Here is a 26,898-nt window from a genome sequence, read left to right as displayed (position 1 = left end):
TGGACAGCCGGGGACCGAACTTCGAAGCGCTTGTATAAATAAATAGTATTTTTTCTGCGCCACAATTATTTTAAACGCCTTGCGTGTTCCCTCCAGATCGCCGGAGGCGGAGAAAAAAAAAAAAGGTTAAAACGAAATATTTACAAAAGGGCGCCGAAGCAATAACCCAGACGGTCTCCGCTTCTTAGTTTTTTTCATCTGACCACTCCGGCCAAGAACTTGGTCGACAAGGAACCCCTGAATTTTTTTTTATCCACCTGATTTTTCCACATGCATGTTTGCTTCACCTTCTTGATTATCTAATAAGAAAAGCTGAAATCGGGAAAGATTATAGTATCAAGTCTAACATGGATGCATCACCTAGTGGAACTGAACAAGGATTTGTTTGTTGTTTGTTAAGAAGTTGCTGACGATGTGTGGTCAAATGAATAACTTAAAATTTTGATACTGTTTTTGTCATTATATAAAAAGGTAGGGTCTCTTTGGAAAAATTTTGGAGAGCAAAACTGACGCTGCACGCAGAGAGAGAGAGAGAGAGAGAGAGAGAGGGTCACATGCATTTCGACGGAAGCGATCATGTGATCTCTCTGTTCCTCTCTGGTAACGCCGACGACTCTCTCTCTCTCTCTCTCTCTCTCTTCCACTCTCGTCTTCATTTTTTGTTCATCTCTCTGTTGATTATTTAATGAATTTCCATGTTGCACTCTGTGTACGGAACGGGATACTCTTTGCCCCCGCTTTCCTTGCTTAGGGTTTTTTGATCACTGGCTTCTATAGCTGCTCTTCTGCTCTCGCTTCTCCAGGCGGTGGAATCGGTCGGAAGGAGCTCTTCCTGCTGTCGCAGTCGCGGAGCGGCGGCGTCTTCCATGGTCGATACTATATACCTTGTTGCTGCTCTGTTTCAGGCGAGCCCGGCCGTCTCGGTGGGGCGCCGTGCGGGGACTCGGGGTTCTGGACGGTTCTGAGCTGGTTCTGAGTCTTCTGACGGTGATCCAGGGCGAATCTTTCTGCACTGCTGCTCGGAATGCGGCCGAGAGACAGGCTTTTTGAGGTCTGATTGCTCGGGAGCGTGGCGGAGGCTCTGGCCTCAGGAGAACCTGTTGAGCATTGTCGGTGTTGATGCAGAGACCTGCGGGAATGGTCGATTTCGTGTCTTGATCGTCTTCGACGAGGCGATCGGCGATAGGAAGCTAGGCGGTTAGGTTCCTTGCTGGCGCGGTTGTGCTTGGCTGGGTTTCTCTGGGCGAAACTTTTTGCTGTAGGCGCGCAGAAGCAGTGGCGGCGTTAGGTTCGTAGGTGGACGTGTCTCTCGCGATAGAAGGCATTGAAGACATCTAGTAAGATATAGGCGTCTGTATTTCTCCGTAGAGTGTAGGTTAGCGATAAATGTCACATGCGAGTAAGGCATTAACAGAAAACATAGCGCATGCGAAGCAGGAGAATCTTCGAGGCAGTTGGTTTTTCTCTCCTTTTTTCAGTTTGAAGTCGTCTCTTGTGGCAGATTGCATCGGATCAATTTCTTCCTGAACATTTTATTGAGTTTTTGGTCAAAGAGACCCAACAGTAATGCGCCTGAAGGGAGATTTGGTTGTTGAGCTGCATGTCTTCATCCGATCTCGCGAACCGTGAAGTTTAATGCTACAATGGTGGATATGGACTCTCTTTGGAGCGAGAACATAGCGATAGAGTTGTTCTGTAGATGAAGTAGTAAAGATCGTGTGACTTTTTTATAAACTAGAGTTTTATGCTCGAATCTGGTTTGGAGGGAGGTTTTGATATTGCAACATTTGGTGGAGCGTATCCCGCTGCGGCACTGTGTTGTAAGTGACCGACATGGGGTGCTTACAGTCTAAGACCAGCAATGTCCAAAGCCCAGATGAGGCTTCAGTGGAAATGGAGAAAGCTGACCAAGGTAATGCTTGTTCACACTTACGAGGAACACACTTATGCGAACGCTGTGGTTCATGATCTTTGTAGTCTGGAGCACTTAATGTTTCTTCTATTTTTTTGCTTGATATTTATCTGATTGTTCTTAGCTAATGGCGAAAATGTTGAACAAGATTGCGTCCCCGCCTTCAAGGAGTTTGGCCTGTTAGAGCTCCGGAATGCGACGGGTGGATTTAGCAGCGAGTATATTGTTTCTGAGAGTGGAGAGAAGGCCCCAAACGTGGTTTACAAGGGGAAGTTAGACAACAACCGGTGGGTCGCTGTCAAACGCTTTTCCAAGCAGTCGTGGCCTGATCCTCAACAATTTGCGGTAAAAAACCGTTATATTTTAAGTCTTGCATTTGTGGGTAACTCAGGGACTGGGGATACATTCTTAACTTTTGACAATCGTCTACAAAAGTGAGAACTCTCTGTTCCTTGGATTTCAGGCGGAAGCTGCGGGGGTCGGAAAGCTACGAAATAAGAGATTAGTGAACCTAATTGGGTGCTGCGCCGAGGGAGACGAACGGCTTTTGGTTGCGGAATACATGCCTAATGATACGCTGTCCAAACACCTTTTTCACTGTATGTTTTTATTTGTTGCTGCGTTTCACTTTATGTCGACAATTTTAGTATGTAAGGCGGGGCATATTGGCTACTCGATACACTGCCCCAATCTTCGGTCCTCTACCTTTTGTCGAAGTGTGGTAATGCCTCGTAAAACAAGAACGCCAGGTCCCCGACGCTAGACCGCCTCTTCTTCCTCAAAAGCAGAGAAAAAGAGGGAAAAAGGAAAACCCAGCACTGTGTGCAACTTTTCATGTGACTAAATTGCTAAAAGTATAGCTTCTTCCGTAATGTGGCGTCTTTTTATAAATTATTTTCTGAAGTGAGCTCCTAGATGTGGCCGCCGTAATGCAAAACTGCGCCGCCGATTTCCCCCTCGGTACTGGAATTTTTTTTATTGGATCACTTAAACCCAGAGAACAATCACAAGCTTTAGCACCGTGCCTTCTCAAATTTTTTCTAAACTTTTAAGTCAGTAAAGCGCTGTTCCGAACGTATATTATACCTGTTACCGAAAATATCTGTTCTAAAATGTAAAGATATTTTCTTAATTTTGCTTTTAAATTTGAACGACCGTACCATACTCCACTTGAGGTCTAGTTTGTCAACAGCCTTGCATATACTGGTAAAACAAACTTGAGTAGTGAATCAGTCACTCGTTGGAGGTTAGATAGAACAATGCATCATGGAAGTCAGCGTACAGCTCACTTCTGTTAAAAGAAATAATTCAAATATATGCTCATCCTGGCGGTTCAAATGTCAAAAATATAAATTCTCCAGTTTCAAGAAGTTCAGGCAGGCCTAACTACATTAGGTAACATGGAGACAAGGCCTTTAGGCTGTCTACAATCTGGATTCGTTGTCACGGCACCGACGAGCTTTATGGCTAAATGCTCGCTTTTTGAATGTCATAATATTTGTAACGTTCTAACTGAACTATATAATGTTTTTGTTCCTGCTTTTGACTGATTTTCTGTTTTACCCTAGGGGAGAAGAAGCCGATGGCATGGGAGATGCGCTTGAGGGTGGCATATTATATTGCTCAGGCCTTAGACTACTGTAACACTGAAAACAGAAGAATATATCATGACTTAAATGCCTATAGAGTTCTTTTTGATGAGGTGCACTTCTATTTAGTTCCTTAAAGTTTTCAGTTTCCTATTCCAAGCCAATATGGGTCTTTATTTCACCAGTGCATGTTTCGCTTCACATAATGACCACACTTTTTGTTGATGGTACCCCTATAGCTGAAAAAAAGGGATTTCCGATTTGTACTTGTCCAGTACTTTCCTGTGACATTTGATGTGTCCCTAATAGGAATTCTGGTAAACTAATCCAGTATCCACAAGTGCTTGGAGGTAGTGGAAGATAAATGATTTCTAGTGTGAATTTGTTTAGATCCATTAAAAAATGGTGCTCAATGTGTTAACTTTTTTTGCTTGAGGTTTTCTAGAAGCACTTCACATTGAAAAAGAAGCAGAATATCCTCAGCAAGATGTTTTTCCTTTTTAACATGATAATTTGGTTCTAATCAATAAAAATCTCGACAAGACCTCCGGTTATCATCAATCAAAAGGTTATGATTTAGGTCCAAATTTTGATATAGCCTTATCCGTTGTTCTTGCTTCAGCAGCTTAAGGCACTGTTCGAAATTTTAGTTCTGCTGTTAAGTCACTTCAAAACGTCATTGCGGATCCCTTTTTTGTCATTTTGACCAAGTTAAGATGATTATTGTTGGCTTGTTTGCAGGACGGTGATCCCCGTCTGTCGACCTTTGGCCTTATGAAGAACAGCAGGGATGGGAAAAGCTATAGTACCAACTTGGCATATACACCTCCAGAATTTCTGCGAACAGGTATGTTTTGTTTTTAGAATTTGCTAATTAGCGGCTTTAGCCTATTGAGGATCACTATCATGTTCATTTTTGTGCAATTTTAGCATTCAAGTTTAATTAATGAATTATGTCTTCTATCTATTGATCTGGTGCAACAGTCATTGAGTTAGACCAAACTCCCAAAATTTAGTTGCATGATTTCGTAGATAACTAAAAGTTTGCCATATCTAGTGACTAGTTTTTGATATTTGGATTGCTTTTCCCTTTTATTATTCCTACTTTTTGGTATACGTCATGTTACGTGTTCACAAATAGAACAGCCATTTTGGTAAGTACAACAAATTGATGCGAATGTTCATTTGTTGCAGGCAGGGTGATCGCAGAGAGCGTGATTTACAGTTATGGAACTGTTCTCCTGGATCTTCTGAGTGGGAAGCATATACCTCCCAGCCATGTACGATACTCTGCTGTCGTGGATTTATGCTTTTGTTTTTTTTTTCCTTCCCTAAAACAATATTGTCTTGTTGGATATTTCTTTTGGTTTGACTTTTAGCTTATAAGAACACTGTGAGGAAATGTGGTTTAGTTTCTCTCTTGTTTGGTTTTCATTATCGACATCCTCCCATTTTTTCTCCTCTACTTTCTTTCCTAGGTGAGCATGTTACCGAGTTATCACTTCATCTATTTATAGCATCTTTTTTTCGTACTACTTGCTGGGTCATCAGTCTTTTTCTTGAGTGTGGGATAGTTTAGTTCCTTGGGTTGCTTGGAACTAGTTAATCATGCTCCTCTTTCCTATATCCAGAAGGAAATTTTAGTCTTCTTTTCTGCTGAGCTTTTTGCTACTATCTAGATCTAACGCTTTAATTGATTTCTGTTTCTTGCAGGCATTGGACTTGATACGTGGTAAGAATGTCCTTGTGTTGATGGATTCGTCCTTAGAAGGACAATATGCTAACGAAGATGCAACCAAGCTTGTTGGACTGGCTTCAAAATGTCTCCAGTATGAAGCTCGGGAACGACCGAATAATAAGTTCCTTCTTACATCTCTTGCGCCTCTGCAAAAACAGACTGATGTATGCAAAATATTCCAGCTGCTAAGTTGATTTTGTAGATCTATGTGCGTAAATTAATTTTGCCTTTTTTCCCCCTCCACGATTAGGTGACATCACATGTTCTTATGGGCCTTACAAAATCAGCGCCAGTGCTGCCCACCATGCTCTCCCCTCTTGGTCAGGCTTGTGCAAGAATGGATCTTACAGCTGTGCATGATATGTTGCTTAAGGTTGGGTATAAGGACGACGAAGGTGCAGAGAATGAGGTACTATTGCTACACGTCTCTGACCTTGTGCTTGCCTGTATTTGTGAATTCTGAAGGATTGTGATTTCCTGTCCATATAGCTTTCATTTCAGGAATGGACCCAGCAAGTTCAGGAGATGTTGAACACTAAGAAGTTTGGGGACATCGCTTTCAGGGACAAGGACTTCAAGACTGCCATAGACTGTTATTCTAAAGTGAGTTTTTGTTGCCCCCACATTGCCTTCATATTTGTCTAGGAGAGCGTCCCTATCTTTCTCCAAGGTAGATTTAGCACACAAATATCAAAGAAATTTTTAGAGGAGACATACAGTCTTTTGTAAACTACCAGGAGCATAAGAAAAAAGATGTTACAGACATGGTATGTCTTCGAGTAGAGGCTTGAGAGTCCGTACAAGGATCGTGTCTTCATGGCCAAGACATGCTAAACTGAAGACGTTAACCGTGTTAGATACTAAACCCGGCGTATTTCAATTGCATTCTTTGCAGCTTCTCCTATTGATGTCTGCGCCATCACCTACTGTATTCGTGCGTCGGGCATTCTCATACTTGATGAATGAGCAGTTGGAGTCAGCATTGAGGGATGCCATGCAGGCACAGGTCTGTCTGCAAGAATGGCCGACTGCCTTCTACATGCAGGCAATCGCGCTGTCCAAGCTTGGGATGGAAGCTGATGCGCAGGATATGCTTCACGATGGAGCCGCCCTCGAAATGAAGAAGCAGAACGGCTGGCGCTGCTAAAGCCAGGCCTGTAGGCGACTGCCGCCCCGTTGGCCTGTTCCTGATCCCTCTTCCGTCATTGGCTCTCAACGGATTGCATGAGAAAAAAACGTAATGCTGATGAAGCTGGGAAGATGGTCGTGCTTGCAGAGTGACTGGTAATTAGCAAAATTTTCTCCGTTCTCCAGCTTCTTCCCGAGTCGAAAGTTACGTTGCCTTACGAATGTGTGGAACAGCCCATCCATCGGCTCAAAACACGAGCAAGTGTACAAATTCAACCACTAGAAATCAATAACCTACACTCATCTCTCTCTCCCTCCACTTCTCGCTCTCTTATGTACGTATATGTAGGACCTAATTGTACTTGGTTGGTGGTGTCAATGGGTGGGATTTGATTTGGGTGGATGGCCAATTGATGCTTGATGAGCTGTTAGTTCCAGATCTGATTACTGAAGCCGTTTGGGTTTGGCATTATGGAGTTTTCCAGTAAATATACCGAACCGACCGACATCAGAAAAGTTTTGCAACGATATAAGTCGGCGGCTAAATCACGTTCTCTTGAAAATTTTGAAACTTGTTTTCCAGGCTCCTTGGACTCGTCATTTCCGCTTTTTGTTTTTGTGTTGTTAAAAATTTGACTCCTTTCTTGTAGTTTTGCGTGTTTAAAACTTGCTTTTCAATTTTGAACATTTTAAGTCCAATTTCCTTCTCGTTGGGTGGTGGAGGCTTGTATTGTTGGAGGCCTGCTTGACTGGCCGAACTTTTATGTTGACGCCCAGGCTTTTTTTTTTTTTCTTTTTTTTGCCATTTTTATCGGCATATGGAAACCGCAACCGAGAGGAAGGCTCGGTCTTAGCTGGTGTCGTAAGACCTTAGCCTAATGCCGTCAAAGCTGGGGGGCCGTGAGGGTGAAGGGCGTCTGCTTGTCGACCAAGCTATGACTGATTAGCTTTGAATTTAGGAAGTCCGTCAGAATTTCAAATATCAGACCGACCTCCGTGCTGCAGTGTTACTTTTATGTGTTACATATCTGGGTAAATGAGAAATGGTTCGTGGGACCTTTTTCTGCTTGGAATTGACCGAGGAACCAATAAAATCAACCTTCATTACAGGAAATGAACTGCAATGCCTCTGAAGTTCTTCTGTCGTAGATTTTACCATTAGTACCCCAGACACCGGGGTCTATCACTGCTCAGTTGGACTTCTGGGTGGCTCCGACCCATCAAATGGTCATGGGCCTTGGCTGGAGGCTGGCATGATAGTAAAATTTAAACCTAGTTTTAGGCAGGGATGTCAATAAATGGGATATGAATTGGATAGTATCTGTTTTTTGGGTTGTGCACATATTCAGATTGGAATACAATTGGAAAAAGGTTCTGTACTAAGTTGGAATACCAATCCGAGCTCACAATCTCAATCCGACTTTCAACTTCACATCCAAATCTGAATCCCTGAACTTTCAAAACATATAGACATTAGATATAAGATATTTATTTAAAAGTAAACTCAGTTCAAATCCGAATTCTAATCTATTTGGGTTTAATTCCGCCGTATGGATTGGATGTTATTTCTCGAGTCAAAATATGTTCAAATTTTGTAATTGGATATTAAATGTTTTCAATATCTGATTTTGTTGAAGCAGTTCAGTACCTGGGTTGATGGACTTGTGTTCATAGGGTTGAAAAACCATGTGAAAGGTTACAAATTATGTCAATTCGGGTGAGTGGAAGCCGCCCAAAGAAGACCAAAGCCCTCCCCTTTCCCTCTACCTCACGACTTGGGTAGATCCATGGTGTACCAATCAAATAGAACGTTCCATTACTACCATTTGCATTTCATAAGAGTAACAACTACGAGAATCAAACTAACGATGAGGTTCTCACCATACAGAACAATTCTGCTACGCCCTTCCTAGGTATAAAAATCTGTCAATTGATATTATTTTTGACTTAGTCACCCCTAAGAAAAAAAGGAAGGAAACTATAAGTTAATGGAGGGACACATATAATTGTCTTAAAATGATATGACTTCATTTTATTAAAATATACAACCAGTGGTGGGTAAGAAGCTTAAAGTGGGGTACACATATGAAAATTCAGATAGCTATAGAAAGGAACTTTGTTAGGTTAAGCAAACAAATAGCTATAAAAAGGAGCTTCGGCAAGTTAAGCAAACAAATAGCTATAAAAAGGAGCTTAAATTAACCAAAGCACTAACCATGGTAAGCTGTTAATTAAAGTTAAATTAACGAAAGAAAGCAATTGTCTTAAAGGTCCAAATGTGTAGAGAAGCTGGGTCAATTACGTAACAAGGCAAGGTGGATGTGTTTGCCGGATGCATAAAAGTCCGGGAAAATTCTATTATAATTGAAACCGATCAACTTCCAAGTTAACGCTCCATTTAAATACTGTACTGGAAAAATCTTTTCATTAAAATTTAGTTTTCTTAATCAGTTTATAAACTGAATTCGTGTGTTTGAGTGATGTACCCAAACCAAAACATAGAAAAACATGAAGAAGGTCAAATTATCCACTTTTTTCAAAAATTATTTTAAAAATATTAAATTTTCCACAAACCCATTTTCTACTGTCTCCCAATATTATTTTATCTGTGACTCGCTGTTTGAAGGTGTCATCAAACACGCCAAATATCAAAGTATGAGGCGACTTGGATTTAATTTCTCAACTACCTAAGCTTTGACGTTGAGTGGCAAATGAATCTCTGTCGTAATCAAACACGTATACATCCGAGCAGTCGCAGGAATGATGAGAGAGCTCATGTAAGATCACACCATCTGGCGGGCCCCCGGTGTCAACAACCACTTATTCAAATGACCACATAGCCCTCACCCCTGTCCCTCTATGTCCGGACGGTTAAACCTTCTCAATGGGGGGTATTTACGTCATTCAACTGGGCACCCGTCGAGACGCCAGCCCCACCATTGCATTTTGAAGGTGCCCCGCTACTCAAGGGTTGACATAAAACGATCCCCTGAGAGCGTTCGGCTCTTCCATGTTCTTCGTCGTCGTCGTCTTCCGTCTTCTTCTCTTGCTTGGGGGGTGAGTTTTCCTCTGTCTTGGGTGTTCTAGCCTATTCTTCGTCATCGTCTTCCGTCTTCTTCTCTTGCTTGAGTGTTCTCTTTTGCGACGTTTCTATTATCTTGCCTTGATGGATTGTTGTTCTTTTGTTCTTATGATCCGTGGTTTCACTGTCTGCGAGGATTAAATGGTGTTGTTCTCGATTTCTGTTTCCTCCTTTCGTGCTTCGGTTCGTTGCAGCTGTTCTTGGAGGTCGTATGGGTGGTGAGGGGTGATGGGTAGTGGGATTTGTGGTTCGGTTGCTGTATGTAGCCTTGTGGGGTTTGTGTGTGCCGGGGTCTTGTTAATGGCGGTGGAGGGGGGATCACGCTCTGTTAATGCTTCGTTCTTTCGGTGACCATATTACGAACGTGTGTGCTAATGGTTATAAGGTTTGAGCAAGCGAAAGTTTTGAATTAGTGAGTGATGGCTTGGAATGCTTAAATCAGGTGGGTTAGGTAGTTTATTGAAACAGTAACTAGTTGCTTCGAGATGTATGGTTAGGCTTCTGCTAGTTTGTCTTGCTTCATAATTGATTTGTCTTTTTGGTTGAGAATTGATTTATCTAGCGTAGTTCTCGTCAATTTGAGCGCGTTCTCGTTATGCTTTGGGAGACTTGTTTATTGGGAGTTGAGTGGTATATTAATTGAATGAGTGAATAGGATAACATGGCCTTCCTTTCTTGTGTATTTCAGGTTCCTCTTTCTTTATAGACTCGAGATACCTGAGCTAAGAAGGCGAGTGCTATTTCATACACTTGTCTGTTGTGTCTAAGGTTACAGAGGAAACTTGGGGCAGATCTCTATTGATCTATTCCCAAGGCAAGCATTCTCAGTAACCAGAGTTCCCATATACTCTGCTTTTTAATTGTCCTTACAAGAGCTGCAAAATGCAGAATGTTGTTAGAGTTTCCTTTATTTCTCAAATCTGGAGAAAAGGTGTTTCATTGATGGTCGGATTGTGAACTTTAGAGGCAGCAAATAGCGTTCCAGGAAGTTCTTGGTCTGCAGTCTTACTTCACAGTTCTCATATCTCAGCTTTACTGGTCTTTATTGAAAAGGGATCTGCTTTCACCAACAATTTGCCTTTTACCGGGAGGCATCCTTGCTTGTGAGTGTTATTTAAATCAACAAAATTACTGTTAAAGACAATTTTGTTATGCATATCGACCCGTGTTATAGGTCTACAGTTGGAGTATTAGACGAGTTGAATAGCTCTAAATGTCAGAGAAGATCACGGGACCATTTATTAGAAATTTTCTATCTGATACTTCTGAAATTACTTTTTCTGGAACACATTTCAACGTGTAAGCGGGAGATAGTTTATGTGAATAAGGGCAACCACCCTTCATCATCTTAGCCCAATGTTTCCCTCTTGAGGAACATCCCAAATTTGAAGGCATGTATGTCCCACTATGCACAAGCCTAAAGCTGCAGCATCCTTCTGAGCACTCTGGGGTTTACAACTTTTCGCTGGGGCACTCAAGGGTTTTACAACCTCTCACTGCTGAAAAATAGTGATTATGTCTCTAAAACTGCTGTTTCCCCATGTAAAAACGATAATAAAAAGGAAAAGGATTAGACAGGTAGATTTTTTCCTTTCCCATTTATTTTTCAGTGAGGGAAATATATAGGTGAAAAGTATATGTGGACGTGTGCATCTTTGTAGTGGTTGGGAGTGCCTTCTGACCTATTCTTGTGTACCAGCACTCTCTCACATTTTGGACTTGCAGATTTAAAGGTTGTTTTCATGCCTCATCCTTCTTATTGACCATCCATGTTTTATTTACTTCTCTTACTTCCATCTGAAGATAACGACAGTAGTAATAAAATTTACTAGTTCTTTAAGATCTACACCATATCTCTGCCAGCAATGCTATGATCTTTCATAGCTTTTTTGAAGCACCACATTTTTTTTAGGATCAGGATTACTTTTAGCATAGTTTAATAGCACTTGTTTAGGGTCAGCACCAAGTGCATCATCCTTCATTTTCAGGCATCTGTTCAGCATTGGACAACTGAATTTCAGCAATGAGGATGAGAATGCAGTATTCTTTAGTGAAGAGTTAGTTCACTAGGACATTGCTTTGGGAGTTCATATAACAAGAAGGTGCATTGGATATGTGCTTGAAATGATTTCTTATGCTGTCTAATAATGCATGTACCACCAGTGACATAGAAGCAAGTCAGATTATCATGGTTACAATAGTGCAGGTTTTTTTTTGGTTCTGGAAATGTTTCTTGCTGCTGCATATAATATTTGTCTTTCTGTCCTGCATTTTGCTATGTATGGAACTTAATCACTTATGGATATCTCTATGTGTACGGGTGCTTCTTTTCTGCATGAAATGAATGCATCTGTTTGGTTGGTTTTATAGGAACACTTTTTCTGTATCCGTTACATTGTTAGCCGGTATTGAAATGTTATATATGTCAGTTCATGTGCAGCTTCAGAATCTTGATGTGCAAAAACTAGTGAAAGATAGTGACTGAAGGACCATTTCCTTTCTCATGTCTTAAGAGAGTCAGAGACGCATCTGCATCTCTAATAGGCAAACCCCATCATGCACCAGCCTGTACTCTTTTTATTGCGTTATCTTTAAATTCAATGAAGAATAATGCCATAAAGTAGTTGAGTAACACGAAACAGACACTCACAGTCTCATAGACTAGATTTTTGGTTATTGATCCTAGAATACCAAGAAAGGTATTGCTCATTTTGAGTTTCCAGCCATTTCTTGTTCCTTGATTTTCTTTTCTTTTTGTTTCATTACCACAGAAACCAATCTTTTTTGATCTTTCATAGGGCTTGGTCATGTATAACATTAGCGAGAATCTCGTATTACTGTAGGCCTCTGGTTGAACCAATTGATACATAATCCAAGAATCATTTTGGGTGCTGATTTCAATTGGTCTCTGTCCCGCTAGCACAGCAAAGGTGACAAGGTTACAACTAGGTACTGTTTGAGTTTCTCTTCTTTCCTCCTTTTTTTGCTGATGATCTTATCAAGAATGGACCTTTCTGAAGATTGGAATTTACAGGGAAAAAATAATCAAGTGCGATTTAGATATATGGATTCTGGCCTGCCCACTAACGAAATTTCTGAGGAAATAGCTCGTCAGTTGCTGATCCAAATCTCGCAGTCGGTTCCAGGGGAAGAATCGTCTTCAGAAAAATTGCCAACCTACAATGACAGTCTATCTAATGGTGTAGACCCCAGTAACGGTCAAAAAGCTGAAGAATGTAGGTTGAAGTTGATATCAATTTCCTATACCAAGTCTTCTGATATCATGAATACACCTTCTCAATCTGATGACCTCTCCGTCTAAGACGGTAAAGTTGGACATATACAGAGTTTCCACTTTTTTGTTTGTTGTAATGACTGTAAGGCTTTTGTGACATGGGAGTGGCTGGCCACCTTCTCTTTTTCATGCTTGAAAGTTGAAACTGTCTTTTGTGCTTCTGTCTTCTGTGCTAGTAAACCTATGTTTGTAAGCAATGTTCTGTAGAGTTGTATTCCAATATGTATAGATTTTGAATACCTTGATATATACATTAATACATGGCTGCATTCAATACATGTCCATATTAGCTTAGGGACAAGATGGTGACGGGCTTCAACATATGACAAGGGCAGCCTGCAGACCAGGGATGGCCACTTTTATGAAGTTTCCAGTATGATATGTGTGCAAGAGAAACTATGGTGCAGGAGCTTCAAGAAAGAAGATTACCGGTCTGACATGCTTGTGCACGCTGTCAGTTGAGGTCTCCGGTTGGCTTTTGATTAGATGATATTAGTACGTATACGATATGCGTTGGAAAATGTGAATTATGGCTTGCATATCTTAGAGGTGGATGGATGGTTACAGTCTTTCAGGAGGTCAGTTATGTTTCCCAACCCGTTTGACAGGTTTACACGAAAACTCTGTTCATTGGCATCGATGATACTGCAATGGAGGCATAGGATCAGATGACTGCAAAGTCGGTACCCGTTGGTTTTGTTGTCAAATATTTGAAAAATAAAAGCTGAGGTCTTGTTGTAGTGCCTTCAGTACCACATTCTTTTTATGGTTACCCCATTTTGAAGCAGAAGCGCTGATCCATAAAACAAAACACATGAATCTGTAAAAACTCTTTTCTTCGTTACTTTACTATGTTTGGTACTTCTACAACCCATGGTTGCTACAGATGTTGGTACTCCTACAACTTGAAACATGAAAATGCAAAACGTGGCATCACAATGGTGAATTTATTGGATCCAGGATCCAGTAAAAAGTTAGATAGAGGGCTGCTTCCTCTTTCTGACGCAGTGGAGAAGAGCACGGCTTTGGTAACACACGGTCAATATCTAAATTAAACTAAGAAAATAGGAATGGAAATAAGTGGAAGAAGAGAAACTCAAAGAAGATTGAAGTTTCATTAATTTGAAAACTGTTCTCAAACGAGACTCTCAGCACCTTTATATAGCCTAAAACGGATCTCTTGAGCTGGACCCAAACAAAGTAACAATAAATAAAACCTTAAAATTCTAAAACAGATTCAATTAAAATAAAATAATAAATAAAATCCAAATTGAAAATTGAATCTTTTCTTTTTTTCATGCTTTGCTCTTGTATCGTTTTCTCTAGGTTGGAAAAAAGTCAGTCCTCGACGATGTGGATCTTGAAGGTAGGCGATGTGGATCTCATGTGCGGGCGGGACTATGTATAGGTTTGTGAATTCAAGCTTGGGTTTATTCTAGAAATTTGGGTAAGTACTAGGTCTTGGTTCAAGACAACGGTGTGGGCTAGGGTGTAGGTTTTTATGACTAGATTTTTAGGTTTAAAAGTTTGAAGAACTAAGTGGTGGAAGAAGGAAAGCTTTTACATGTTTGAGACTAAGTGGATCCCAAACGACCTGGATCTTTAACAAATGGACCCGTACCCGACTTCAAAATTGTAGGCACCAGCAGCTGGAGACCCGTATAACATGAAAAAAATGCTGGGTTGCTGCAGAAACCGGTTCAAAACTGAACCGGTTTTCTGATCCTTTTGGATCCTAAATGGGATTCTGGACCCCGGTCGCTCTTTCGAGCCCCTAGCTTGACGGTCTGGTCTGGCGGAACCCTCGATTCCTCCCCTTACACTTCCACTGTACCCGGCGGCTCTCGGGGGAGGTCGGTAGGCAGCCTGCTTGGCTTCGTCCAACCAGCGACCGATCGAGGCCACGGTCCCATATAGATGCTCTCTGGTGGCTGGGGTCCGAGTTAGATGGTCGGCAGAACGAAGCCGTCACGATGGGCAGCGCTGGTGGTCGTCCGCCGCTGACCCAAATCCTAACTTAGCCGGAGGCCTTGCTGATGGAGTTCTCTTTGGATGTGGCGGCTGCTTGGTGATTTCTGGCGTTTGGGTAGCGTTTTCCAGCCAGATTCCGAGGGTATCAGTAGCGACAATCGACCGTCTTTCAACCTCAGCCTGCTAGTGGGTAGAATGTTCAATGGTGTATGCTGACATAGTGCTGGGCCAGCTGCAAGTTGGGCGTCATACATGCCATTTTCTAATGTTCTTCTCTTGCCTGCCGGTCATTGCCAACCATCGGCGTCTCAGTCATCTGCGATGGGTCATCTTCAATACGCAGGATCCAAGCTCCCGTCGAATCTATCATATTCGAGCATTCAGTGAGATCTTCACTCATTCATGCTTCCATCGGATCCATCTTTTGAGTATTCAACCAGACCTTCACTCATGTGATGCATATCTTTTGCAGGTTTATCATCAAACTCAGCAGCTGTAACATTCTAAGATCTTGCTTTCCTGGGTTATGGCATGACAAGATTGGTTTTCATTAATTGTTGAAGACAGAAAAAAGTACCTTGGTCTCTGATACCATTTTGACGCAGCGGAGAAGAATACTGTTCCTCTCACCCACAGTCAAGATCAAGAAAATCAAAAGAAATGCGAAACGGAATAGACATAACTGGAGGAAGAGAAACTCAAAGAAGATTAGTGTTTCATTGAGAAGATTTATATAAAACCCTGAGATACTAAAACAGGATCCAACTAAAATAAAATAATAAATAAAAACTAAATTAAAATTAAATCTTATTTTCATGCTATGCGCCTGCATCACTTTCTGTCTGCTGCCTTCCTGTCCCCCGATCAGCTTTGCACCAAGATCAGCTTCAGGTGTATCTTGACTACTGCCTTGGTCAGTAGATCTTACATCATTCTCTGAAGAAGAAAGAATGAAAAGGAGCAAAGGACAGTAGTCTTCTGAGTTGACAAGCACAGATGATCTTCGGTGAATGAAGATAAAAGGTCCAGACTCCACAGTTTGGAGATAGTGGTAAAGGTCGCTGTTGGTGAACATGAATCTAAACAAAAGCAGTGTCAAAAGCCTGCTTTTAGCTTGATGGTGGACTTCATCAATGAGCTCACGGGGACTTGAATCTTCCAAGGATCAATAATGTAAACTGCCACTTTTGTAAAATCATGGACGTCAATCAAATTGTTTTTATCCACAGTGACAGCACTGCCTCCCTTTGGCACAACTATTATTTATTTTGACTATTTATTCGCTGTACGCATTCACTGTTGTCAAGGGATGAAGGAGAAGGATGATATGATAAGACCTTTCAAGAGGACGAAACTAATAATGGAGCCGCCTTTATTTTGATTGTGCGGTCCTCGCAATACCTGTCAGGTCAATTATATCGTACACATTTATGTATGCATTTATATTACTTTGTTTTTAAGGTCTGTTGGAAAGAAGGTTTTGGTTCTTATCTTTTTGCGTTTACAGTACTCTGTTTTCTGCCGTTCAGAAAAACGCACACAATATTTGATTTACAATCCTTGACTTTTTAGAAATTTTTTTGTTTAGATCTACGTATCAAATTTGGCAACTGACAGGTTTTGAGTTCAAGGTTGAATAGATCTGATTCATCCAAACTTTTCGTTGAGAAAAAAAAAATGCATGGAACTTATGAAAGCTAATTACATGTTTTCGGGTACAAATTGTAGATGGATGACATGTATGGAGAATGCAAGATTTAACTCAACAAATTGCAGATATGAATTCTAATAATTGTTACTTCCACCAATGTATTGTCGTGTTTGATAGCTTTGATTCACTTTTTCTGCCCTTTACATGATTAGTTTGGTGCTCCTTTTTGCAGCACAAAGGGGTGGTTTATGTACTTCAGCAAAACCAAATATGTAACTCATGTTGTTCATTTACTTAAACCAGGAGTAATCAGATCTTAACAGTTTCAAATTTTGGTATCTTGGTTGCTGTCAGCATTTGTTATTCAATTGTAGTAGCTAGGAAACTGCTTTTCCTAAAAATTGCCTTGTGAATAACACAGTTAATCATATTTAATAGAAGTGCGTGATTATAAGGTAAGTTCCAGTTTCAAATTCAAACTAGTAAAATACATATCACTTGCTATAAGGGTTCATCCTACTAACCTTCTCCAATGCAAATAAAAAATTATGTAGTGCCATTTCTTACGACAAATGCTTTTAGAATAGCCAACTGAAGTTAGGCAGATCTCTGCTAAGATTATACAGCTGAAGTTAGGTAGATCTCTACTAGATTGCATGATAAATGGAGAAGGCATGCATTTTAGTTTACTTGAATTGTAAGACTGCTTACATCTTGGCCAAGTGGATGGAGCTCTTGTTGCCTTCTGTGTGAAACTATTCATAGTGTGCCCATCTAAAACTTGTGTAGCGCACAAGGGACAATCAATATCCATGTGCAACCCTTGCTTGTGACATCCAATCATTTGCTTCTCTCTTTGCTACAAAATACTCTTTAACCATAGGCGGAATTGAAAAATATATTTTTTGGCCGATTGCGGCCGCAAGGTAGTCTAGAGAGAAGCATCACCAGTGGCAGAACTACACGTGGGCATGTGTGGACAATTGCCAACATGGTCTTGAGGGCTTTAAATGGAAAATGATCTCGAGTCCTTGGTCCAGCGTGCCGCTTATCCAGAAATTTCTGTTAAGTGGCTCCTTCACTTCTTAAAAAAGTTTTAAGGGAAGCCACTAAAACTTTATTGACTTTAATTAGGGGCCAGGTAATGTCTTATGAAAATAAAAAATATTTGATTTCAGTTAATCCTTCCACGTGTCTTTGCGACATAGGTGGTTTGATGCTGCGACAGTATCTGGAGGGGGCCATGAGTGTGGAGGCTGCTTTTTTGAGGGAATGAGCATGAATTTCACAGGCATCTCCACATTGGCATGATTTTAAGTAGGGTGTGGACAAAGGAAAAGTGATGAAGAAAGTGTTAGATGATAAGGTAGATGCGCTTGCATTCACTTTAGGAAGCAATACCAAGTGTGAGTAGGAGTGGGCACAGGGCCAGGCTCAACACAATGGGTAGGAGACACAACTTTGGTGTGGGCACTGCATATAAATTTAAAGTCATAATAATGTAAGGTTAACACATTATAATGAAATTTTTGATGGACTGAAGTGGGCAGTGGCCCACCCCAGCCAACAAATAGCTCCGCTACTTGCTCAACACAATGTCGGGCTGGGCCATGCTTGAACAGGGGCCCCATTAAAAAAAAAGAAATCAATTATAAAAATGATTTTTATATTTTCTTCATATAATATATGTATTTTAATTTTTTTTATTAAAATACAACCGGATCGAGCCTGAGCCTGGGCTAACAAAATGGCTGTCGGACAGGTCCAGGCTCGACTGCAAATAGAGCCGGACGAGCCCGCCGGTTCCCACCCCTCCAGAGTTTAAAAGACAGTATCTTGTAAGTTAGGCTGTTGGGGCACTTGAAAATGACATGTATAAGTTGGGGATCGTCTTTTTGCAGTAAAGGTCCCATGACCACATTTGCAGTGAACGAACAACCCCCGGAAAACGAAAAATCCGGCCGTCCATCTAAAAGGCCTGACCGGTTGCTAGGCCGTGAGATTGCCTCAGGTGTCCAAATCGAAGGGCAACATTTATTCACACAATCGGCTGAATCAAATCATAATCCAAATAGTTTGCCTAGGAAAGAAGGTTTGGAACTGAAAATTTTCAGATTCAACGCCATTTAGACCGGAACATGGTTCACTAAGTGTGCTTGATTCCTATGTTGATGTACTTGTCCCATCTGTTTGGCTTTAGACCTTTTCCCTAGGGGAGCTGGGCCACCTCAAGCTCGACTCGAGTCTCGACCTCAAGTTGAATAGCTGGAGCCGGACTATGGCTCGAGCATAAGCAAGCAAGGTCGACTCGGCTCGATTAAGCTCGACTTGAGTTGAGCCAAGCATTTATTATTAGAAAAACATTATTTTTGCCAACTGGGAAAGAACTGTGAACCTACCTCCACAAGGGTCTCCCATTGGAGCAACTTATTTTTTCTGATGACAATCGAAAACATCATCTATACATGCTAATCACGAGCTTAAACAAGTTTAGTCGAGCCAAGCCTACCCAAGTCTGGCTAAACTCGTTTATTTAAACGAGTTTACTTTTTAGCCCGAACTTATCTTGTTTAATAGATGATCTGAGCTCAACTCAATCCCAAGTTGGCTTGACTCGCTGAATATCCTTTTAACTTTTTGTCATGTTTCCATTGATCAGTGCTTTGGATCCTATCGCAGATAAGTATGATATGTTCTTAAAGGGGGCACTTAGTAGTGGAGACATTGTATTTGTATTTTATAAAACTGTCTTAGAGATTGAAATATATTCATGGAATATTGAGTTTTATTGGGTTTTAGTATTTTATGAATTTGCTTCAATTTTTTAGACAGATTCATAGCACACCACATACAATATTTCTATTATCAAACATAACTTAAAAGGTGTAAGTTTTAGAACATGTATATGTGACATCTTATAACAACCTTTTAGGGGTAGAGCAGTCAAAGTGACTGCAATTTGTGAAAAACTCAGTTTTGACAAAACATTTTTTGAAAAGTGAATAATCTGATTTTTCACAATAAACGCCATTTTAGGTATGCCAACCAAATACACAAACCAAACCTCAAAACTGATTAAAAACCCGACTTTTTGATAAAACCTGATTCTTATAAAACTAATTCTTTTTAACGTTTCATCAACGCTACATTAAGATGCAAGATGCAAGGTCACACAAAACTAGAATATAATTTGTAGATGGGTAAAAGATTTTCTTTTCCAAATGTGTTTGGGAAAAATCTCCCAATTTACTAGCCCTTCTTGTGTTTTTCTGTAAAGTATCTCTTTAATATATAAGTGGGTTTTACTTCAATATAAAAGTGGGGATATTCCAAACATCTGTTCCTGTGCTGGAAAAAGAAAAAAAAAAAGAGTTAAAACTTTTATTCATTGTATTTTTGTGAAAATTTAGGAGACTGAGTTCCAACTATTGACAGTGCGTTTAGATGATAGAACATATTGAATGGCTTGAGGCATAAAGGTGAAGCCTGAACTAGAAATGGCCCCCGAGTTTTTACACGCTCGATCATGCACGATGTGTCCATTGATTTTGCGGTAACTAAAAATCAGGGAAAACTGTTGTGCATGAGGCTGCATGTGCGAGCAAAAGAGAGAAGACGGAAAAAGAGTCGGAAGACAGCTTGAACCGGTGAAATGGTAGCCGTAAATATAGACAATCATGAAGGACACGTTGAGTATCGACGGCTTTCCACCTCGCCATAAGGGAAGGGGTAGGGAGGAGGGATGGAGGTAGAGAGATGGGAAGAATCGCCAGCCTAAAAGGCTAATCGATCAATGGCACTTTGAATCCAACCGGCTCTCCACCTCACCATGTGGAGGCGGTAGGGAGGAGGGAAGGGGCCAGAGCGGGGAAGAATCCAATTCATTCTAAAAGGTTAAAGCGACAAAGGCCAGTAATGGCAGTTTTTGATACTTTTCCACATTAGCAAAAGCCCCACAAGCCTTCCTCTTGGATTCTCTGGAAGATTTGCCAGCCCCAACTCCGTGTCATCCACCTCCTCGCTGCTCTTGGTATCTTGCCCTCATGTCTCTCTATATAATTGACTGTTCTACTGCTGCCCGAGCCCTTCTTCTTCCTCTGTTGTATGTTGGTGCTCTCCGTTGCTGCTCTCGACGTCCAGATGGAGAAGAATTGGAGCAATCTTGCGTTGGTGGTTTCGTTCATGGTGGTGGGTCTGAGTGTTCTGCTGAAGGCGTTGCGGGGCTTGAATGGGTGGTACTATGAGAGGAAAGCCGGTGAACTCCGTTCGTCTCTGCCGCCGGGGGACATGGGGTGGCCCATCATCGGGAATATGTGGTTCTTTCTCAGGTGTTTCAAGTCTGGAAACCCTGACTCCTTCATCTCCAGCTTCGTTACTAGGTGGTCACCTTGGAGAAGAGCTTTCTCTCTCTCTCTCTCTCTCTGTGTGTGTGTGTATGTGCGTGCATGTGCATTTCTTGTTACAGATAGCTTGTAAAATGACTCCTGAAAGAAGGAAAGAACACCATCAGTGGGATCACATAAGTTGCGATATCTTTGTGGATATCATGGATGAGTTTGTCCAAAGAGTTTTGCGTTTTTTTTTTCTTTTCATGTACATTTCTGTGGTTTCTTCCTCTAAAATGATTTGGTCCTAGGCTTATATGTTTGCTGATACATACTGGAAAGCCTATTCGAAAACTCGCTAGACTAATTATTATATATGAACATGCATGTCATACAATAGGTTTGTTCCTCTATCTTTGTACTTCTTAATCTGTTCATCTTAATTTTTTGCTCTTGTGAACTTGACCTGTAGATTTGGGCGAACTGGGGTGTACAGAGCTTTCATGTTTGGAAGTCCAACTATTCTCGTTACAACCCCTGAAACCTGCAAGGAAGTTTTAATGGATGATCAACACTTCAAGCCTGGGTGGCCTTCATCTACTGTTGAACTCATGGGAAGAAAGTCATTCGTCGGGATTTCTTTTGACGAGCACAAGCGTTTACGGCGGCTAACGCATGCACCTGTGAATGGACCTGAAGCATTATCTACCTATCTGGGATACATTGAAAAAATTGTGACCTCTTCTTTGGAGAACTGGGCAGAGTCTGGTCCAGTCGAATTCCTTACCGAACTCCGAAGGTTCACATTCAAGATAATTATGCGCATTTTTCTCGGCTTAGAAAGCAACTCTGTGTTGGTCTCTTTGGAACGTGAATTTTCTGCTCTGAACTACGGAGTGCGAGCTATGGCGATAAATATCCCCGGCTTTGCTTTTCATAGAGCACTTAAGGTTGTTATTTCTTCTTCTTGTTCTTTTGAATTGAATTTCATACTGCCAAATATCAGGAAAATGATATTTTCTCATCAATTTCCATTGATCACAATAATCTAGTTACATGGGACTTGATAAGTGGGTTTTTTGGGGTTGAAGTTTGAATCCTACCAGGGTGAGCTGTCAAAAGAATTTGAAAACCGGGGATACTTCATTCAACAAATTGGCTGTTGTATCTCTATACCTGATCTGTAACATGTCTGTAAAATATTGGCGACCATTTGCAGGCTCGGAAGAGGTTGGTTTCAATCCTTCAGTCTATTGTTGACGCGAGAAGGAAAAGGAATTATACTGATACGGATAGTGGAGAAAAGGACATGATGGATAGGCTGATGGAAGCAGAGGATGAAAATGGCAGGAAGTTAACCGACGAAGAAATAATCGATATCCTAGTTATGTATTTGAACGCTGGCCATGAATCTTCTGCTCATGTCACCATGTGGGGTACGCTGCTACTTGAGGAGCACCCTGATGTCTACCAGAAAGCTAAGGTGGTATACTCGTCCTATTGTCCATAGCTGTCCAATGCATATCTCGGTTCTGTTACTGAGGTCCGTGGTTGAATTTCAGGTTGAGCAGGAGATGATCATAAAGAACAGGCCTGCTGGGCAGAAGGGGTTGACCATGCAAGAAATCAAACGCATGGAATATCTAAATATGGTTCGTCTCCGCCTTCCCATTCTTTTATCAAGGTTACGTGATAGCTGAATCAGGGGTTATTGGATTGCACTGCAGGTGACTGACGAGGCTCTCCGGTGGGTTAGTTTTTCATCTGCAGTTTTCCGGGAAGCAACTGATAATGTGAAGATTAATGGTATAGGCTTCCTTCTTCTGTGTGTTGTTTGGGTGCTGTATCACTTTTATTGCTGAGAGAGAGAGAGAGAGGGCTAATGGTCTCCATTTCCAATTTCAGGTTATACTGTACCCAAGGGCTGGAAAGTGCAGGTTTGGCTAAGGAATGTTCACAAAGACAGTGAGGTCTATGCAGAACCACTGAAGTTCGATCCATCCAGATGGGAAGTAAGCACTTTCAATGGGACGTCTATATTTTATTCTCTGTATGCGTATATGGTTGTCCACAATATGATTTTTTTTAGATTCCACTTGAGTGGTTTAGTTGACGTCTGTCACTAAGAAGACATTTTCTGACTGAGCAAAATTGGTTTAGCTTAATTGTTCGTGTACTTTGAGCCCATATCATGTATCATCAGGATCCATGAAGTTAGATTGGATTTGTGTTCCCCACGTTTCTGTTTCTGCTCATATAAACATGTCTTGTGGCTCATTTGTCTGTTCCATAAACGTTTGTTGTCATCATCTTTCTCTCTCTATTGGTTGACCTTCTTCAGGGCCTCACACCGAGGGCTGGAGCTTTTGTTCCATTTGGAGGGGGAAGCAGACTGTGCCCTGGAAATGAGCTTGCCAAGCTAGAGATTTCTGTTTTCCTTCATTATTTTCTTCGTGGTTATAGGTAAGACCATGTTGTTTTCTCTTTAGTTATTTCCTATTTGCACATTTGTTTGTCTGGCGACAGTACACCAAATTAACTGTCAAGTGCAGTTCTACAGAGTTTTTAAGTTTTCAAACTGAAAGAGATGCCCCATGAGTGTGATGATCATTTCTAAGTTCATTCCATCTTCTCACTCTTACATGATTCATAATGGTTCTCACTTGTGCAGTATTCAGAGGCTTAACCCTAACAGTGCACTCATGTACTTACCGCATCCTCGGCCCGTGGACAACTGCATGGCGAAGATAAGGAAGCTGTCTTAGATGGCAATTGCTTTTGCTTTTGCTTTTGTTACTAGTAAAATAAGTGCTTGTTTCCATGTGTTCATGGAACAATTTTGTAATTGCTCATAACATGCTCCATTGGTCTGGGGCATTCATGACATCATGTGCCTTTTCCAAACTGACGACAAGGAGAGTGTTACATTTTTCTGCAGAATAGTGACGATATAGCGTATAACTTACAAGGCTGATAAGTATTTTTTTTGAAAAATGCAACTACTCTTCCTACTTCAAGCTATCTGATTTTCAGTTTCATTGCACATGCAAACGTACTGACATCCAATGGCAAAATACCATTGTAGAAATCAGTAGGCACCTTACCGTGAAATCGTCGTTGAGTTAACAGCATATGTTTTCTTCAAGCCTTTGACACAGTTACAGAAAAAAGTTGACACTTTTTAAGTTTTGTTACAGATTTTAGCATGTTTTATTTTCTTCTTTTGGTTTTCTAAGTTTATATCGTGAAACCTTGCTAACCATGAGGGTGGCAGCGCCCTGCCTATTGATCAAGAGGTCATCCCTGTCAAGGAACGCAAAATGATTGGAATTCACTTGGAAGGAGTCCTTGCTACATCACAAGAGGACTCGACACTCCATAGTACTCACAGGTCATATTGAAAAGCGTCATATAATGGTTGTCTCCCTCTATCTGCAGCTATAGTTGTCCATGGCTGCAAAACTGTATTTGGGCTCATATCTCTGGCTCTTTCAGGTTCTCATGTTTAATGAAAAAAGAAAAGCATTCTTTTCCTAAGCCTTATAAGAGAACCGCTTATAACGAATTTGCAGTTCAAGGTCATTAGTGTAGCAGAATAAGCGCAATACAGGAGTGGCCTCCTAAAAGGAAATAACATCAACCATTCAAAAGAAAAGCACACGGCAAAGACGATCAATCACTTTATATGCCCACTTATTTGAGATAATGATGGATTCAAGGAGGCATAGAATTCCAAAGCAAAAGTGAGCCGTAGCTCCACTATGGCATCACTTTGTGCAAAACAACCAAGACGCATGGAGTGTCGATTCTAGTGAGCATCTTCGTGTTCGCAAAAAGTAGTGTATTCCTTAGGTCCCATTAGGGACCCGAGTTCTGAAGGATCGCTGGGCTTCACCTTGATCATCCATCCATCCTCATATGGGCTTGAATTGATCTGCGAAAGAAGAAACAGTTGTTGTAATAACATGCAACTGAATATTGTGGAAAGATGAAAAACATGAAAGAAGAAATCTATTCTCGACTGATAAAATAAACTGAGAGTTCAGCAGAAATTTATACACCCTACCAAACCAGGGGTTTCACTCAGCTTGCTGTTGACCTCAACGATCTCTCCAGAAATCGGTGAATTTATGTCACTGGTTGCTTTTACACTCTCTACCGCTCCAAAACCGCTACCCTTTGTCACGGAAGTGCCGGCTTCAGGAAGATCCACGAAAACTACCTCCCCAAGATGGTCCTGCAGACAATGTGCAAGTTGCAAAATTTTCCTGTTTTGAGCTAGAGGAAGTGTTGAGACATCAACAAAATTGAAAGGGAAAGAAAAGAGATGCTTTTTGTAGATGCCAATGAACAGTTCAAGAATTGAAACCATTAACAGGAGCCGGAACTGATTCGATATTTCAACAACTCAAAGTTATAAAAGGAGTTGAGAGAAAAACATGTCTAATGGCAAGAGAACAACCTGAGCATGGTCTGTGATGCCTACAGTAGCAACAGACCCCTCATGTTTCACCCATTCATGTGATTCCGCGTATTTCAGTCCATCAAGAACTGCAAAGAAACAAAAGTGCTTCAAATCCTAAAATTCATGTTACTGAGGAGGGATGAGAAAGTGAGATTCTAAATGCTCTAGCTAAGATATGACAGAGGAGGCATGAGTACAATACGTGACAAACAGGAGCCGATGTCGCGAGTTCACAAATCACAACCTTTATGAAAATAAAATGCGAAGGAAATAGCAATGTTAATATGTGAAAAAATTACTCCTACCATGGAAAGTTTATTTGACATGACATTATCTAAAAGCTATTAATTTTTCCTTTTTGCGTGTTAGGAGCATGTCACATGTCTTTGGGCATCAACTTCCAAGCGATAACTTCTAATCAACTCTCTGCAGGAGACCAAAAAGATTAAGCTGCATTCTGTTGCTGTCTTCGTTAACGATGTGTGACTGTTCCCATTAGTTTCGCGGGATGGACCGTACGTTAGAAATTTCTACTTGAGATGAAGATTACATGACAGTACACTCGCAAGATTATGTAGACATGTATGGGAGCTCGATAATGTACTGAAAATTTGTTTCAGAGAACTCATGTCCCAGGTTTCGGCTAAAGTTTAACCTTCCACATCCGGTAGTCCAAAAAACGAATATACCCAACTTTTGTGCTCAGATTTTGTGTCCTTTAGTTTCAAAAAGCAGAGAGAGAGAGAGAGAGAGAGAGAGACATACCGGTTGAGAAGTATCTAGAGAGATAGAAAGAAGGAAATGCCGATGACCCATTCTTGGGTCTGCAACTGATTTTCAGTGCATTGGCTGTTGAAGAAGCCCACATCCTCAGCGCCATCTTTCTCTTTCTCCCTGCCTTTCTCTCACTCTCTCTCTCCCCACAAGCAAAAAGCAATAGAATGAGAGATGAGTTGGGCCACAAAAGGGGACTTGAGATTTGAAATTTGTGTGTTTAGCTCTTGGCTTGGATGGTTGGTGGACATCAGCAGCCTCATCCTCAAATATATCCATCCCCTTCTACTCTCTCCCTCCCTCTCTAAGAGCCCACGTTGAATACTATAGACAAATCAAAGACATGTGACTTCGGACGCTCTCAAGATTCTTGGAGATCTTTTTTCATTCTTTTCTGTTTGTTTTCTACATAATCAATGAAGATCTGCCCGTATCCTCATAATCTGAATTAATCTCGTTTACGCACTCACTCGAGAACATCCTCGGGCTTCTAGAGCCTAATCCAAGAGATCTTACAGTTTACCACTTGAAGACAATCGAAGCAAAGCGATTAACAAAGCTGTGATTCAATAAATTGAGTAACTGGTTTAAGTTTGTTATGGTTTAGAAACCATGTTTCGCAAACCTTAAGATTGTAGTGAAAAGGCAATAAACTTCTATCACCTCGTAGCTTTTCACTCTATAAACTCTACGTTCATTAAGTTTTAAAACATCTACATATTTCTGTCTAATTGTTGCATGGATGAAAAGAAAATCATAAGCGCTACTATAGACCATATCGAGTCTATATAAATAACAATTTTAATGGGCTGGCTAAAACTGAGCCTGCTCAAATCAAGCGTAGACCTAGCCTTAGCCGGCTTTGTATATGTACAACACACGTGCACTACAAATTACTATCGTGGGTATGTGTAATACATTCTTTGTTCTTAAGATAAACCATTGTTCTTGTGTATTGTTAGATCACT

At 41.0% G+C, this 26,898-nt stretch overlaps 3 protein-coding genes and 1 long non-coding RNA gene across 8 annotated transcripts; 3 read left to right on the top strand and 1 right to left on the bottom strand.

Annotated features, from left to right (window-relative positions):
- Window positions 1–537: 537 nt before the first annotated feature.
- LOC116265949 (serine/threonine-protein kinase BSK2) lies at window positions 538–6,777 on the top strand. 5 transcript variants are annotated; one of them, XM_031646963.2, is made up of 11 exons: window positions 559–600; window positions 804–1,912; window positions 2,037–2,257; window positions 2,376–2,511; window positions 3,481–3,614; window positions 4,243–4,348; window positions 4,696–4,781; window positions 5,215–5,403; window positions 5,490–5,648; window positions 5,729–5,842; window positions 6,135–6,777. In XM_031646963.2, the coding sequence occupies exons 2-11, from the start codon at window positions 1,834–1,836 to the stop codon at window positions 6,384–6,386; spliced, it is 1,476 nt and encodes a 491-aa protein (XP_031502823.1). In that variant the 5' UTR covers window positions 559–600; window positions 804–1,833; the 3' UTR covers window positions 6,387–6,777. The 5 variants fall into 5 exon arrangements, with proteins under 5 accessions (XP_031502825.1, XP_031502824.1, XP_031502820.1 ...); XM_031646961.2 differs by having other exon boundaries at window positions 585–600; window positions 752–1,912; XM_031646965.2 differs by having other exon boundaries at window positions 538–1,912; window positions 2,061–2,257.
- Window positions 6,778–9,307: 2,530 nt separating this feature from the next.
- On the top strand, window positions 9,308–12,518 carry LOC116266367 (uncharacterized). The gene is made up of 3 exons (XR_004175347.2): window positions 9,308–9,424; window positions 12,293–12,398; window positions 12,484–12,518. It is a non-coding gene; the product is annotated as an uncharacterized LOC116266367 (long non-coding RNA).
- A 7,556-nt stretch (window positions 12,519–20,074) lies between these two features.
- On the top strand, window positions 20,075–23,678 carry LOC116266256 (ent-kaurenoic acid oxidase 2-like). The gene is made up of 8 exons (XM_031647396.2): window positions 20,075–20,745; window positions 21,164–21,641; window positions 21,911–22,174; window positions 22,254–22,343; window positions 22,419–22,497; window positions 22,597–22,703; window positions 23,033–23,154; window positions 23,363–23,678. The coding sequence occupies exons 1-8, from the start codon at window positions 20,471–20,473 to the stop codon at window positions 23,454–23,456; spliced, it is 1,509 nt and encodes a 502-aa protein (XP_031503256.1). The 5' UTR covers window positions 20,075–20,470; the 3' UTR covers window positions 23,457–23,678.
- Window positions 23,679–24,358: 680 nt separating this feature from the next.
- Window positions 24,359–26,162, bottom strand: LOC116266257 (glycine cleavage system H protein, mitochondrial-like). Its single transcript, XM_031647397.2, has 4 exons — window positions 25,922–26,162; window positions 25,154–25,242; window positions 24,758–24,928; window positions 24,359–24,625 (listed from the first exon to the last, which is right to left on the bottom strand). Exons 1-4 carry the CDS (start codon window positions 26,034–26,036, stop codon window positions 24,500–24,502), a joined length of 501 nt encoding a protein of 166 aa, XP_031503257.1. The 5' UTR covers window positions 26,037–26,162; the 3' UTR covers window positions 24,359–24,499.
- Between the last annotated feature and the right edge of the window lie 736 nt (window positions 26,163–26,898).

Source organism: Nymphaea colorata, chromosome 12 (assembly GCF_008831285.2).
Source record: "Nymphaea colorata isolate Beijing-Zhang1983 chromosome 12, ASM883128v2, whole genome shotgun sequence".
Lineage (NCBI taxonomy): Eukaryota > Viridiplantae > Streptophyta > Magnoliopsida > Nymphaeales > Nymphaeaceae > Nymphaea > Nymphaea colorata.
The sequence above is the reverse complement of the archived record's forward strand: the minus strand, read 5'-3'. Positions and strand labels throughout refer to the sequence as shown.

Excerpts from the sequence above, each read along its gene's own strand:
- LOC116265949 (XM_031646960.2), top strand. The coding sequence starts at position 1,834 with ATGGGGTGCTTACAGTCTAAGACCAGCAATGTCCAAAGCCCAGATGAG. Across the intron at positions 1,913-2,036 it reads AATGGAGAAAGCTGACCAAG|CTAATGGCGAAAATGTTGAA; the intron begins GTAATGCTTGTT and ends GATTGTTCTTAG. Across the intron at positions 2,258-2,375 it reads CTGATCCTCAACAATTTGCG|GCGGAAGCTGCGGGGGTCGG; the intron begins GTAAAAAACCGT and ends CTTGGATTTCAG.
- LOC116266256 (XM_031647396.2), top strand. The coding sequence starts at position 20,471 with ATGTTGGTGCTCTCCGTTGCTGCTCTCGACGTCCAGATGGAGAAGAAT. Across the intron at positions 21,642-21,910 it reads CTTTTCATAGAGCACTTAAG|GCTCGGAAGAGGTTGGTTTC; the intron begins GTTGTTATTTCT and ends GACCATTTGCAG. Across the intron at positions 22,175-22,253 it reads ATGTCTACCAGAAAGCTAAG|GTTGAGCAGGAGATGATCAT; the intron begins GTGGTATACTCG and ends GTTGAATTTCAG.
- LOC116266257 (XM_031647397.2), bottom strand. The coding sequence starts at position 26,036 with ATGGCGCTGAGGATGTGGGCTTCTTCAACAGCCAATGCACTGAAAATC. Across the intron at positions 25,243-25,921 it reads CTCTAGATACTTCTCAACCG|TTCTTGATGGACTGAAATAC; the intron begins GTATGTCTCTCT and ends GTTTCTTTGCAG. Across the intron at positions 24,929-25,153 it reads GCATCACAGACCATGCTCAG|GACCATCTTGGGGAGGTAGT; the intron begins GTTGTTCTCTTG and ends CATTGTCTGCAG.